Source organism: Vulpes lagopus, chromosome 12, assembly GCF_018345385.1.
Source record: "Vulpes lagopus strain Blue_001 chromosome 12, ASM1834538v1, whole genome shotgun sequence".
Lineage (NCBI taxonomy): Eukaryota > Metazoa > Chordata > Mammalia > Carnivora > Canidae > Vulpes > Vulpes lagopus.
In genome coordinates this window covers 68314746-68329287 of record NC_054835.1, presented here as the reverse complement: position 1 = coordinate 68329287, position 14542 = coordinate 68314746, and the positions used below count along the sequence as shown (strand labels likewise).

Genomic DNA, 14542 nt, shown 5'->3' with positions numbered 1-14542 from the left:
TTTGCTCTCGAATCCTTCCTTTCTTCGCCTATACGATGGGAATGATAACTGTAGGACTATGTGGAGAAGTAAATGAGATAATAATGCAGGTCAGGTCATTGGCACAGGACCCTGCAGCCAGTCAGCCCTCGACAGATGTTGGCAGAGACGCTGCTGGGCTGCAGATGCTGACCCCGCTGTTCACGAGTAAGTAGGAGAAACCTTTACTTAAACCTGATTTTTTTTTTTTTATTGCACTAGTCCTCACGAGAAACTTCTTTCATTTTCAAAAATAAAAACTGCTTTTTTTTTTTTTACCTTTTATTTAAACAACAGTCCTGTATCTTTAGACTTAAAGGTCTTAACTAATATCAGCCATGAACTTGCTCATCTTTTTCTTCTTTGTCTGACAAACATCAGGCCGTGTTCCGTTATAAGAGATGCTGCCTATGGAAAATCTTTTAAAGTCTTGGCAAGGCCGTGGAACGAGTCGGGATGCCTTGATTTGTCTGATACCCATTTCAGCTCATGCTTCTCTGCATAATTAAAAATAAGAAGACGCCCAGGGTTCGGAGGCCCGTCCAGGCAGCAGCCCCTGCCTGTTGAGGAACTGGTCCCAGCACAAGGATGTCCCAGGCCCTGGGGACGACCTGGACCTGGAGGTGCAGTGAACCCTGTGTTTACTTCCTTGTTGATTTCCCTTCTCTGGCTCCCAGCTCATTTTCCCATTGCCTGCAGGAAAACAACATTCAGGGGTGCGGTAGGACTGACTTGGCAGGCCGAAAGGTGAACAAAAGGATCTTGGCTTTTCCTGAGAGCACAGGGACGGTCAGGGGAGCCTGGGCCCCTTCCAGACCAGAACAGATTAGTCACTGATGCTAATGAGCGCTGCTCGGTGGGGGGGCTGCTCTCCCTGGAAGCTCCTGGGAGGCTGCTCTTGGGTTCATGGATCAGCATGACACAAAGCCTTGCAAAAGGGGCAGGAGGTGAGCTGATTACCTCCAAGGCCGAATGGTTTTCATGCCTGTCTGGAAGAGGAGACACAGGAAAGAGAGAGAAAATCTCCCTGGGCCACAGAAGATCAGCTCCCAAGAGGACTGCCCCCCACCCGAGGCCTCACACGACTGGGAACCAGTTCACTGTGCAGCAAAGGTAAGAGGCCCGCCTCCCCCTCCAGGGAACATCTCATGCGATTTGAGACACTTTGCTCCTAACATTCCCAGCCCAGCCTCCCACCCTTAGCCCGACCACCCACCCCCCAGCACCCACCACACCGCCCCCCCAAGTTGTTGAAGACAGCCAAAAGCTAGAAATGTCTAGGTATGTCTTTTTCAAAACACTCCAGAAAGGCCCTCAGGATATTTACATTTTTAATACCTGATTTTTTTTTTTATTGCACTACTCTTCACAAGAAACTTCTTCCTTCATTTTCAAAAAGAAAAACTGCTTTTTTTTATTTTGTTGGGGTTTTTTTTTGTTTGTTTGTTTGTTTTTCACTGGTCCAACAGGTCAGTAAAAACATAAACAATCCCACTAACAGTAATTGGATTCATGTAACATTATTCCTCATCGGTATCCGAAACATATTCACCTATTTTGCTTCATTTCGGTAGTGGAAATAGGTATTGCCATTGCAGTTTTACTCACGGAGAGACTTAGGTCCAGGGAAATTTGACTTGCCTGCCAACATGTGGGTAGGTGAGTAACAGAGGGCACATCCTCTCTCTATTCCTGCCTCTTTGCAGTAGAACGGTTATTCTACCTTTTTTCTTTTTTAAGGATTTATTTATTTACTTACTTATTTAGAGAGCAAGAGCATGGGGAGGGGTGAGGGAGGAGGGAGAGAATCCTCAAGCAGACTCCCTGCCGAGCATGACCCCAAGATCACCACCGGAGCCAAAATTTAGAATTGGATGCTCAACAGACTGAGCCAGCCAGGTGCTTCTTCAAACCAAAATACCAGGCTATCTTCTTGCCACATATTCTCTGGCCAATGATCCGATGGGAGGATAGGATTTTAGAAATTGGAACTCATTCGCCTAGAAAATCCAGAAATAGAGTATCCAGTACGATATGCCACCTTGTTATTAATCGCTGTTTACATCCATCCCTGGGCGCCGAATCCAGTTCACCAAATGTTGATAAGCTGCATTCTGGGTGCCCAGCACTGGGCCACATATCGGAGCACGGTGCAAACCATGTGGCCAAGGCGTGCTGAAGGAATGCGCTGTGGGGGCCGAGGGTGGAGGTTGTACGTGAGAAGACTCTCCACGGGACAGGAGCTTCACACTTGAGCTTGGCATAAAGAGGGGACTTTGACTGAGGGGGAGCTTTTCAGATTATGACCACTCCCCACAATAGGAATTTGCTCATGGAACATTTAGAGCAAGATGGTGACAACAGAACAGGTGACAAAGAGCACATTCTGGGAATTAGACTTGAATCTCGGTACTATTTTCCACTCTCTCTGTGCCCTGGAGTTAATCCAGTTAACTCTTATGACCTCAGTTTTCTGAAAGGCAAAATGGGAATAATGGTAACAGCTCATTCATGGAGTTGTCTTAAGGTTTAAATGAGAGAATGCATGTAAAGCCTTTGCTGGCACGTAATGAGCGCTCAAAAATACTATTTAATTACCCCATGCCTGCTTCCGTGGGAGATACTAGGAGTGCAGATGAGAGGAGCTCTACTCTCAATTTGATCAGACATTGTGAATTAGTTGTGTGCAACCAGCTACTTGCAGTGCAGTAATGCCCTGGGACCACAGACAGAGGGATCCTCTGTAGGTATTCTGGGCCTGTTGGGGGAGGCGGGAAGACGTTTCCCAGTAGAGGCCCTGTTGTGTAGGCAGGTAGCATAAGATAGTGAAAGGAGCTGCGCCGATGTGATTTTGAATCCCAGTTTCACCCCCAGCCACATACACAGCACCGCGTGGATCTCTACTTATTTAGGAATCTCTCCATCCTTCACTAGGTGAGTGGAAGGAGAATACTTCTCCTCCGCACCTCGTCAGAGTGCCAGCCTGTTGCAGACAGACCCTGAGCCTGCTTCTGGAGCAGCCACTCCAAATTTTGTCTGCCCAAAGCAGCCTCTGGGTGCCTGTGTTCTGGAAAGTCTGGAAAACACGATTCCAACTTAGCATATGCATTACATGTAGATGGAGATACAGATATAGATGAAGCATAGACGTACGTATGTGTGTATTTAGACAGACCTCAAACTTATAGAAAAGTCACAGAGACGGTATAGTACAAAGAATTTTGCACTGCATTTTCCCAGAATCCTTTGAGAGTAAGCTGCCAAAACAGTGCCTCCTCTTCCCCATGTATTGTAGTGTGTACTTTAGGGTGTGTTTTCTATACCCAAGGATGTTCTCCCGCATAACCGCAAAGTCAGGAAATCGATGTTGACGTATTCCTGTTTTCTAATCTTCAGACCCCGGCAAGTTTTCATCAGTTGCCATTTCTGTTAATGCTTTTTACAAAAGATTTATTTAGGGAATCCCTGGGTGCCTCAGCGGTTTAGCACCTGCCTTCGGCCCAGGGCGTGATCCTGGGGTCCCGGGATTGAGTCCCAGGTCGGGCTCCCGGCATGGAGCCTGCTTCTCCCTCCTCCTGTGTCTCTGCCTCTCTCTCTCTCTCTATCATTTATCATAAATAAATAAATCTTAAAAAAAAAAGATTTATTTATTTATTTTAGAGAGAGAGTGAGTGTGAGTCTGAGTGGGGGAAGGGGCAGCAGGAGAGGGAGAGAGAATCTCAGGCAGACTCCGTGCTGAGCGTGGAGCCCAGTGTGAGGCTCCATCCCACGACCCATGAGATCCCAATCTAAGCTGAAACCTGGAGTCGGATGCTCACCCGACTGAGCCACCTGTGCACCCCCACCAGTTGCCAGTTAATCCTCGGACCAACTCAAGGTTTTCAGGCTCAAGTGCTACCTTTAACTGTCACCATGTTCTTTGCTCCATGATCAAGCCTTCTTCAGTAGTCCCTTCACTTTCACGATCTTGGCCCTTTTTAAAAAATACAGGCCAGTTTTTCTGCAGAATGTTCCTCAATCTGGGTTTGCCTGAGTTTCCTTGTGCTTCGACTCAAGTTTTACAACCTTGGCCCAAAAACATCACAGAAATGAAGCTGTGTCCCTCTCATTGCATCCTATTGGGTGGCAGACGATTTTAAACTTCACTGAGGGGGCACCTGGGTGGCTCAGTGGTTGAGCACCAGCCTTTGGCCCAGAGCGTGATCCTGGGGTCCTGGGATCAAGTCCCACGTCGGGCTCCTTGCAGGGAGCCTGCTTTTCCCTCCGCCTCTCTCTCTCTCTCTCTCTGTGTGTGTGTGTGTGTGTGTGTCTCTCATGAATAAATAAATAAATCTTTAAAAAAATAAATAAAAAATAAATAAACTTCACTGAGATTGTGAAAGTCATGCCTGCCAGGGCCCTCCATTGTAAAGTTACTCCTCCTCCCTTTTTAATTCGTAAATGTTCTGCAGTGTACTTGAAGTTACATGACTGTCGTTCTTAATCCAAAGTTCCACGTGCCCTTCCAACATGTTCCCGTCATTCCTTGAGCACTTCCTGACTCCCCTGGTATAATGAGATGTTCCAGCCTTGAAAATCAGTGATTGCTCCAAGGAGCTCTGGTTCCTTTTATTTATTTATTTATTTATTTATTTATTTATTTATTTATTTTAAAGATTTTATTCATTTATTCATGAGAGACACAGAGAGAGAGACAGAGAGAGAGAGGCAGAGACACAGGCAGAGAGAGAAGCGGGCTCCACGCAGGTAGCCTGACGTGGGACTCGATCCCGGGTCCCCAGGATCATGCCCTGGGCCGAAGGCAGGCCCTAAACCACTGAGCCACCCAGGGATTCCCCTCCCATCATCCTTAATACATTTGATCAGTCCCCTGTTTGTGACCAACTGCTGTCATGATCTCTGCGCCCTTCCCCGCACAGCTGCCTTCCTCATCTTGTTTGGATTCCAATGTTCTGTGCCAGTCTCTCCTCCACAGGGAGACCTTCCCCGGCTCACAAGGACTCTGGCACCTGTACTAGGCAGCCCTCTTGTGTGGCCGACCTCCTCACCCTGTTCAGGCTCTGACCCCCTGTCTGGGTCACCATATCTCTGCCACCCCCTGCGTGGGTAACTACCTTACTTGGCCCCATAGTAGAGCTTGAAAGACTGAATTATTCAGGAAGACGAGGGAAGGCAGAGAAGACATTTATTCGATTTTGACACTTTTGGGAAACTCAGAAGTTGCTCTGTGACCCACGATGTGCATTTCTGTATGTATATCTGTCGTTGCTCCTTGATTGGTGGGGAGCAGAGCAGCCTCCTCCACACAGGTAGGCCCCACGTCTCCAGTAGCAGGCCTAAGGGACTGAGGTTCACACTGTTCATTCTATTCTATTCAGTATTGCTCTAATCTACTTGGATGTGGCTGCTCACTGTCCACTAGGGTACTAACTGCATTTCCGGAGTGAAAACTATGATTTGGCCAATCACAGCTCCTTTTCCTACTCTAAGTCCCAGTCTAGGCTTTTCCTCATTTATTTCCTCAAAACCAAATATTTAAGCACTTACTGGGTACAGGTACTTGGCTAGGTTGGGACATAGAGCTTTGAACCTTGCTGTCCACCTTCAAGAGACTCTCAGTCCACTGTGGGAAGCAGACAAGGGTCAGACAGTTACATTTCCATGTGACTATGTGCAGTGTTAGCTGTCTCAAGAGCCTGATGTGGGAGGGCAACCAGCAGAGAGCAGATGCCCGAGGGGAATCCTGACCAGGCAGGGTCAGCAAGGTGAGGAGGTGCGGAGGGCTGGTGGGAGGCACAGGGAGCCCTGTGCGCATAAAGGGCCAGAGGCAAGGGTGGGGCTAGCAATGCGGGTGTAGGCTGGTGGAGGGAGGCTACACACATCATGGCCAACACAGCTGGATTTTAAGAAGCCCTGGGTGGCTTAGTGGTTGAGCATCTGCCATCAGCTCAGGGCATGATCCTGGGGTCCTGGGATTGAGTCCCCACTTTGAGCTCCCCGCAGGGAGCCTGCTTCTCCCTCTGCCTATGTCTCTGCCTCTCTCTGTATCTCTCATAAATAAATAAATAAAATCTTTAATTTTTTTTTTAAACCATAGCTGGATTTTAGACTTGAGGACAAGAGACTCTGGAGCCGGGCTTTCTGGGTTCAAACCCTGCCTCTGCTACTTACTAGCTGTGTGATCTTAGGCAAGTTACTGTTCTGTGCTCTAGTTTCCTAACTATAAAACTGGAGATTATAGGGACACCAGGGTGGCTCAGCGGTTGAGTGACTGCCTTCGGCTCAGGTCGTGATCTTGGGGTCTGGGATCGAGTCCCACATTGGGCTCCCTGCATGGAGCCTGCTTCTCCCTCTGCCTGTGTCTCTGCCTCTCTCTGTTTCTGTGTCTCTCATGAATAAATAAATAAATCTTTAAAAAAAAAAACCTGGAGATTATAATAGTACTTACCTCATGAGACTAGGGCCATTGTTAAATTAATTCTTTTACGTAGCACATAGAAAAATGCACAGTGTACATAAAGCATGTAATAAATATTAGATGTTTTTATTATTTCCCAATAGATAGATCAAACAGGGATTAAGACATTGGCAAAACAGAGACACCAAAAATCATCACTAATTAAAACAGATAAATTTAAAAGAATGGATTTGGGCATTTCAACAGAAACTCTGAAGTCATTATCTTGAGAAAAATCAGAACTTTTGTGCCCTTCTGTAAGCTTACTTTATGGCTTGCTGTTGTTTTCTTTTGATAGATTTTGGGGGCTGGGAGTCCACTGTAATCTTTTCATTATTTTGGCCTCTAAAGGTCGGGGTGTTACAAGAGAAACATGCTATGGAGACCTCTGTTCTATTGGTCTCCCCGGCACAGAGATCCAGTAGGAGTAGCCATTGTACACACTCCTGAAGTCCCAGGGCAATAGGATCGGTTATGATTGTTCTGACACCTGCACCAAACAAGGCTACCCCAAAGCTGAAGAGAGGCCATCTTAAAACTCAATTATTGCTAAAGCAATTCTGCACCCTGACTGCTCCATAAGTATGTGTGTGTGTTGGGGGAGGGATGGTCTTGAAACCCATCTTAAAGTCTTTTTGAAATAAGAGTTGGCAGCCTTTCAGCAGTGGCCTTCTACCCCCCTGTCACTGGAGCTGAGGGGACAGTCCTCCTTTCCCACAGCCCACACCCCCTGAGAGCCAGGGGAACCAAAAACAGAAGCTCAAAAGTACACATGGTGCATCCAAATTAAAGAACTTCTATGCATTGGACACAATCAACACAGTGAAAAGCAACCCTTGGGATGGGAGAAAATAGTTGCAAACCATGTATCTGATAAGGGATTCATATCCAGAATATATAAAGAACTCCTACAACTCAATGACAAAAACAAACAACCCATTTTTAAAATGAGCAAAATAGACATTTCTCCAAGGAAGATGTACAAATGGCAAAAAAGCATATGAAAAGATGCTCAATGTCATTAATCATTAGAGAAATGCAAATCAAAACCACAATGAAATATTACTTCACACCCATTAGGGTGGCTGCTATAAAAAAAAGAAGAAAGAGAAAAAGAAGAAAGAAAGAAAGAAAGAAAGAAAGAAAGAAAGAAAGAAAGAAAGAAAGAAAGAAAGAAGAAAGAAGAAAGAAACAAAGAAAGAAAGAAAGAAAGAAGAAAGAAACAAAGAAAGAAACAAAGAAAAAAGAAAGAAAGAAAGAAAGAAAGAAAGAAAGAAAGAAAGAAAGAAAGAAAGGAACAACGAGCCAAACCCACAAAATAACAAGTATTGGTAAGATCCCTTGCTACACCGTTGGTAGGATTGGAGAATGGTGCAGCTGCTATAGAAAACAGTATATGGTGGTTCCTCAAAAAATTAAAAATAGTTTCCATATGATCCAGAAATTCCACTTCTGGGTATTTACCCCCAAAGAATTGAAAGCAGGGACTCAAACAGATATTTGTACACCCACAGTCATAGCAGCTTCATTCACAAAGCCAAGGGATGGAAGAAACTCAAAAGTCCATGAACAGATAAACATAGGAGAAGGGCAGGAAGAAGAAAATAAGATAAAAACAGAGGGAAGCAAAACATAAGAGACTCAACTCCAGGAAACAAACTGAGGGTCGCTGGAGGGGAGGGGGTAACTGGGTGATGGGCACTAAGGAGGGCACGTGATGTAATGAGCACCCAGTGTTCTATGCAACCGATGAATCACTAAACTCTACTCCTGAAACTAGTAATATGCTGTATGTTAACTACATTGAATTTTTTAAAAGCCCATAAATAGATGAATAAACAAAATGTGGTATATCCATGCAATGGAATACTCTTCAACCTTCGGAAGGAAGGAAATTCTGATCCCTGCTGCAGCATGGATGAGCCTTGAGGACATTATGTTAATTGAATTAAGTCTGTCACAATAGGATAAATACTATAGAATCCCACTTATATGGAACCTAGAGTAGCCAGGAGCTGGGGGGTGGGGGTGGGATGGGGAGTTACTGTTTACCAGGCACAGAGTTTCAGATTGGGGAGATGAAAAGAGTTCTGGATGGTGGGGGTGGTGGCAGCAAGGTAACATCAATGTGCTTTACACCACCTGAACTGTACACTTTCAACTGGTTTTTAAAATGGTAAATTGGATGCCTTTTGATATTTACCACAATTAAAAATCATAATTAAGAAATGCCAATCAAGCTGGGCTTTTCCCTAGCAAGTCGATTCTAGAAAAAATTAGAACTCTAGAAGAAAAATAATCCTACACTTTCTAGGGAAATTTCCCACATCTCAGAGTTTCCCAAGGAATGTCAGAGACCTAAACTTTGGTACTCAAAAAAAAAATTTTTTTTGAAGTCTTTCTCTGAGAAAAGAAGTAAGAAAATCCATCTCGGTCAGAATCTGGTCAAATTCAAAGAGTTGCTGAGATATTCTCTGCCCATCACAACCTACCAGTCTTCTGGTGATGTAAGGAGGTCACTTCCTAAAACTAATACGATCAGCATCATTTTGAAGATGCAGGTGTGAAAGAGGCACTATTCAATAGGTTGATGGTTCAATTATGCGTGCGGTGCTAAAATATTTAAAGCTTGTAGTTCTTGACTGGGGGCAGATGGTGCTGTGTGAGAGGGTTTTTAAAAGATCCGCCTCAATGTCTTGTGCTGGTTCCTTGGGCACCGAAAAGTACAGAAACAGACCCAGCGTGCGGCTAAATCTGAATTTGAGGTCACAGCCTGTGTTGGGTGAAACATCTGCCTAACCTCTGGATCTGGGTCAGCAGGAAAGGAGGAAATAGAACAAGGAGGGCTTTTCCTCCCTCTTTCCTGAATACCTGACCAGGAGGCCAGCTCTGCCTCCCGGGGCGGGTCCGGTCTTTTACTGCTTCCTCTGAAGCTAATCTTGCAGGCTCGCTTCACCTCTGCAGGGTCTCAATTTACTCATATGTAAAATCGGAACAATAATGAAATGCCAGCGGGCAACAGTGCATAGTAAGCCACAAAACAGATGTGTGTTTTTATTTATTTGCATACTACTTCATTCTGCAAAGAAATTATGTTGACGACAAAGCAGATAATAGGAAGTAGGAGAGAGTCACTGAGAGATGTTTCTGGTCAGCATGGTGCTTTTAGTTTTTCACATTAGCCACCAGCAACTAAAAATCAGATGATTTCATATAAAAATCCAAATTTTAAATTCTGTTAAAATATAGAAACATCCGGCCACACAGGCCCCATGTTTCTCTGCTAATTCACTCATTCAGCAAACTTGGACTGGGTGAGAATTCTGTGTCAGGCGCTCTTCAGGGTGCTGGGACATAGCAGAGGACATAGCAAAGTAATTATGATTATTATAATTAATTAAACAGATAAATAAGATGATTACAGAAAATGAGAAATGCTACGAACAAAGCAGGGTCAGAGGCTAGAGACTGATGGGGTAAAAAGGCAGTGCTATTTTAGGAGAGTGGGCAGGGGAAGAACTTTTCCAGTTTGCCACAGTCCACACACCATGACTTATTGGCCTGCTCACCCCCAGGTCATTTCCTGCTGCCTGTTTGGCAGCTGGAGGCATCTGAGGTCGTGAGCAATAAAATGATGGAAAAAATATTTTTAAAAGATTTTATTTATTTATTCATGAGAGACACAGAGAGAGGCAGAGACACAGGCAGAGGGAGAAGCAGGCCCCTCACAGGGATCCTGATGTGGGACTCGATTCCTAAACTGGGATCACGCCCTGAGCCAAAGGCAGACGCTCCACCGCTGAGCCACCCAGGCATCCCAAAATGATGGAAAATATAATCTAGAATTTAAATTAGGAATGGGGGACATATAAATAAGCATTGAAAAAATAAAAAGAAAAAAAAGAAAAAGAAATAAATACATAAATAAATAAGTGTTGAATGGCAAGAGCAGAAGGAATAGGATCCAAGTATGAATGCCACGAGAGCCTACATGAGTGGTTACAGTTGAGCGTCAGATTTCACTCTGCGCTTCCTGGAACTCAGAGCCAAAGGAGATATGGCCTATGGGGGCATTTTCAGTTTGGGGAGAACAGAAATAAAGCCGTTCATTCCTTCATAGGTGCAGAGCTTTCATCACCTGAATTTGGAGTAGAAACTGATGACACTGGGCTCTCTAGAGGGAACGATGAGTGATAAAGTCATCAGTAGTCTCACCAACACAGGCACAGAAGTAGAGAGTTTCCTTGGTTTCAGTCATTCATTCAAAACACCGTCACTGAGACACTAAGATAAGCACTAGAGATGCAAAAATGGCCTGTTGTGCTCTTTTCTTTTTCCCCTAGTGTCCATAGACAACAGACGAGACCACGCTTCATCTACACTAACCTCAGTGAAGGTCAAAATAATGTCACGCAGACCCCTCGTTCCCGCTGACCTCAATGCATGGGGTAGTCCGCACGATGGCCAGAATGCCTGTCACTCAAACTCTCTTCCTTCCATAAATCTAGCCTCTCTCAGCTGGTTCGTAAGAAAGAAAGAGTAGAATGAACAGCTCCTCGTGACATTGCTCGGTGACAGTCATCCTTATCACTGAAAGGCAACTCCTGTGGCCTTTGGACCTCTTGATGTAAGTAGGTAAATCTCCTTCCCTTTAACTGGAACAGCCCCATGGGGGAACATGGGTGGTTATGCACACTGACTCCTTAATGTGGAGGACAGCCCACCCGAGGGAAGGAAATGATTACATCCATTCGCCCCCTGCACAAGATTCTCCTACATTCCTGGGCTGGCAGGAGATCTAGCCTGTCTTCTAGAATGTTCCCAGGGAGATTTTTCAGGGCTCCAGTGTCCAGAGTGTCATAAGAGTTCCCTCGCCAAAGGAGCCCCAGGGCTTCTTAGTTCATGTTAGCTCCACTGTGAACCCCCAGGTGCAGAGCGCATCTACACCTTGAGATGTGCCTCCTGTCCCAGGAGAAAACACGTAGGCAAAAATACAGTTGAGCCAAATTTTCTGTCCTTATTTTTTTTGGCCCAGATGCCGCCCAGCTGAGTCCTTATCGCCTGGATCACCTCTTGGCTCACTGGCGATTCTGTGGGCTCAGTCTCCTGCACTTGGCAAGAACCAAGGCGTTGTCCAAGGGCCAGAACCAAAACATCGCTTCTCCCTCACTCTTTTGAAAACCAAGAAGAGCATTTTGACTGCCAGGTGTAATCCTTACCCAGACTTCCTCCACTCCATTACCACCCTTCTCCATTACTCTGACTAAATATCCCCTTTGAACCAACCTCACAGAACTGGTTCTCTGGGTTTGCAACAATGACCTTCCAGAAACACCCCGAGTTCAGTGGCTGGCATGAGCCTCGCAGGCTCTGCTTGGCCATCTGGCAATGAGGCCCTCCTGGTGTTGAAGTAACCGACCCTCCCGGAGATGTTATCCAAGTCACTTGACATGGAATCCTGCTCCGCCCTGGAATGGGACAGTCCTAGAGTTCCCAAGGACTTGCTACAGCAGTCCCAGCTAGTGCTATGTTTTCTGACAAAGCTCACCGTGTACACTCCTTTCCGCAGACCATACACAAATATAGAGGCACACATTTACACACATTCACAAATATCTCAATATATAACATTGTTTTAACTTAAATCCCTTTTCATTCGTTTCTTTCATCACTAGAGTGAAGTATACAACACAGTGAGTTCAACATATCCATCAGGTTTTGTTGCTGAGGGGCGAGGGCTATCGTTAAGGCTTGTCGAGAAAATATCTTTTCATAGACTAACAAAAATTTGTCGCCACCTGGCACTGAGCGACTGGGAAACACACCTGGCAAGGCGCTTTGTGTTCAGCAGGTGCTCAGTTCGTGAAATAATAATAATCACAACCCCCTACTGGGTTCTTCTCCTGTGTCAGCCACTGTCAAACCCTACGTGGCTAGGTTTATCTTTTTTCATATTTCTAAAAAATACTAAGGTTATTTCATTTTTCAGGTGGAGACTCTGTGGTTTAGAGAGATTAAGTAACTTGCCTAGAGTCACTGTGTGGCAGGACTGGGTTTGAAAGCACGTCCTTGATCCTTCAGAGCTCCTGGAGGGAGAAGGGATGGGGAGGGGGGCTGTGAGAGCATGCAGGGCTTGGGCAGCCAGCTCTTCACATCCCTTCAAGCTTCTGGACCAAGGCTCTACGTCGGTACAGCAGCGCTCATCTGCTTAATGAATAAAGAACCGCTTTCCCAGAACCTGTGACAGTCATATCCACTGTCTATTCTGGCTGACACCTGGTTAAATCATCAAGATCAAGGGTTCTCAGCCTCACCAACACTGGCATTTGGGGCTGGATAATTCTTGATTGTGGGAAGCCGTCTGGTACATTGTAGGATATTTAGAAGCATCCCTGCTTTCAACCCACTGGATGCCAAGAATACCTCCCAAGTTTTGACAATCAAAAATGTCTCTAGGTGATGCCAGATGTCCACTGAGGGGCAAAACTGCCCCATAAAGAGAGCCACTGCACTAGATATAACCAGAAGTGAAAGGATATAGAGGTCACACTGAAGTGATGGTGAACAAGGCCAGAGGTTTGGAAGCTTCTGTGTGTATGTCTGGGAGGTCTCCAGGATCCTTCGAATGATGCAACCCCTGTCATAGTCATGGCACCACTAGGATTCAAAGTGGTTAAAAGGCCAAGGCTCTAACCAGCTCAAAGGAAGCCTCAGGCTCTCACATGGGTAGAGCAAGGGTCCCTCCAAAGGGCCTTAAAGGGCCATGATTAGCCTTCCTCATGTCACCACCTTTGTGACAAGAAATTTGGATATAACTGGGAAATGTTCCTTTCTTATATAGCCATTGCTGTAGCACTCCTTTGACCCCCAGGCATAAATGGTTAGAGTAGCCATGCCAGATGTGACTTCAGGGTTATACGGGGTATATCAGAAGTGTCCCCAAGCTGATGCTGGTCTCTTGTGGCCTATCACAAGATGTTCCAGGCCCCACGTTGGGCCTTAAATTTAAAATTTGACATCATCTTCAATGTTGTATACATGTTGAATTTTTGCATTTGGTCAAAAGCACTAATGTGTTCAATATATGCATTCAAAATATATCACGGTTTTCATATTTCTATTTTGGAATTTCTTTCATGTTCAACGTCCCAAGAGCCTCCAAAAGTGGGTGTGGCCTCAGCCTGTCTGGGCTTCTGGCGAGGCCTGCTTTCATCATTATAAGTCAGAATATGGCACATAAGGAGTGTTATCTCCAGGGCTTAGAAGGCCCTGGCCCCCAAGTTATTCCCCACATGCTCTGATTAGTGCTGAAAAATTCTATGAAACTTTTCTTTGCAATGTCTTACATTCCAGGATAATTCTTGAAATAGAAAATATCCCTGGGAGAAATCACAGAATAACCCCTCCAAACTCAATCATGAGAAAATGGTCAAGCCAATTTAAGAAGGGCTCAAAAGCTTTGAACAGTCCCTTGGCCAAAAGGAGACAAACAGATAACAAGAAAACACATGGAAATGATGCTCGACATCATTAGTCATTAGAAAAAAGCAAATTCAAACCAGAATGAGACATCATTACATATCTATTAGAATGGCTCAACCGAAAAAGACTGACTAACTGAATGTTGGTAAGGATCCGTAGCAATTAGGGAAGGTAAAATGGTCCAACTACTTTAGAAAACACTTTGGCAGTTTCATAGAAAGTTAAATGTATACCTGCCGTATGATGCAGCCGTTGCACCCTTAAGTATTCACCCAAGAGACAAGAAAGCATTTATACCCACACAAAGACTTGTGCACATATATTCCCAGTAGTTTTATTTGTAATCATCCAGAACTAGAAACAACCCAATGCGCAGCAACGGATAAATGCAGGGACCCGACTAGTCCGTGCACGTAATGGAATACCGCTCAGCAGTAAGAAGGAATGATACACGCAGTATAAATGAATCCAGAGTTATTTATGCTGAGCGGAAAAGGCCACACAAAACAGAGTACATACCTTATATAGAATTCTAGAAAATGCAAATAATTGATAGTTACAGAAAGCAGATCAAGACTTGCCTGG

General features: G+C 45.0%; 1 protein-coding gene across 2 annotated transcripts in view; it reads left to right on the top strand.

The window, feature by feature from the left end:
* The first annotated feature begins 868 nt into the window (after positions 1–868).
* LNX1 (ligand of numb-protein X 1) overlaps positions 869–14542 on the top strand; it is a 176048-nt gene continuing 162374 nt past the window's right edge. The window contains exon 1 of one of the 2 annotated variants that reach the window (XM_041724501.1): positions 869–1131. In XM_041724501.1, the coding sequence (XP_041580435.1) occupies positions 991–1131 (141 nt within the window). In that variant the 5' untranslated portion in view covers positions 869–990. The remainder of the gene's footprint in view (positions 1132–14542) is intronic. The other variant, XM_041724504.1, reaches the window with a different exon arrangement.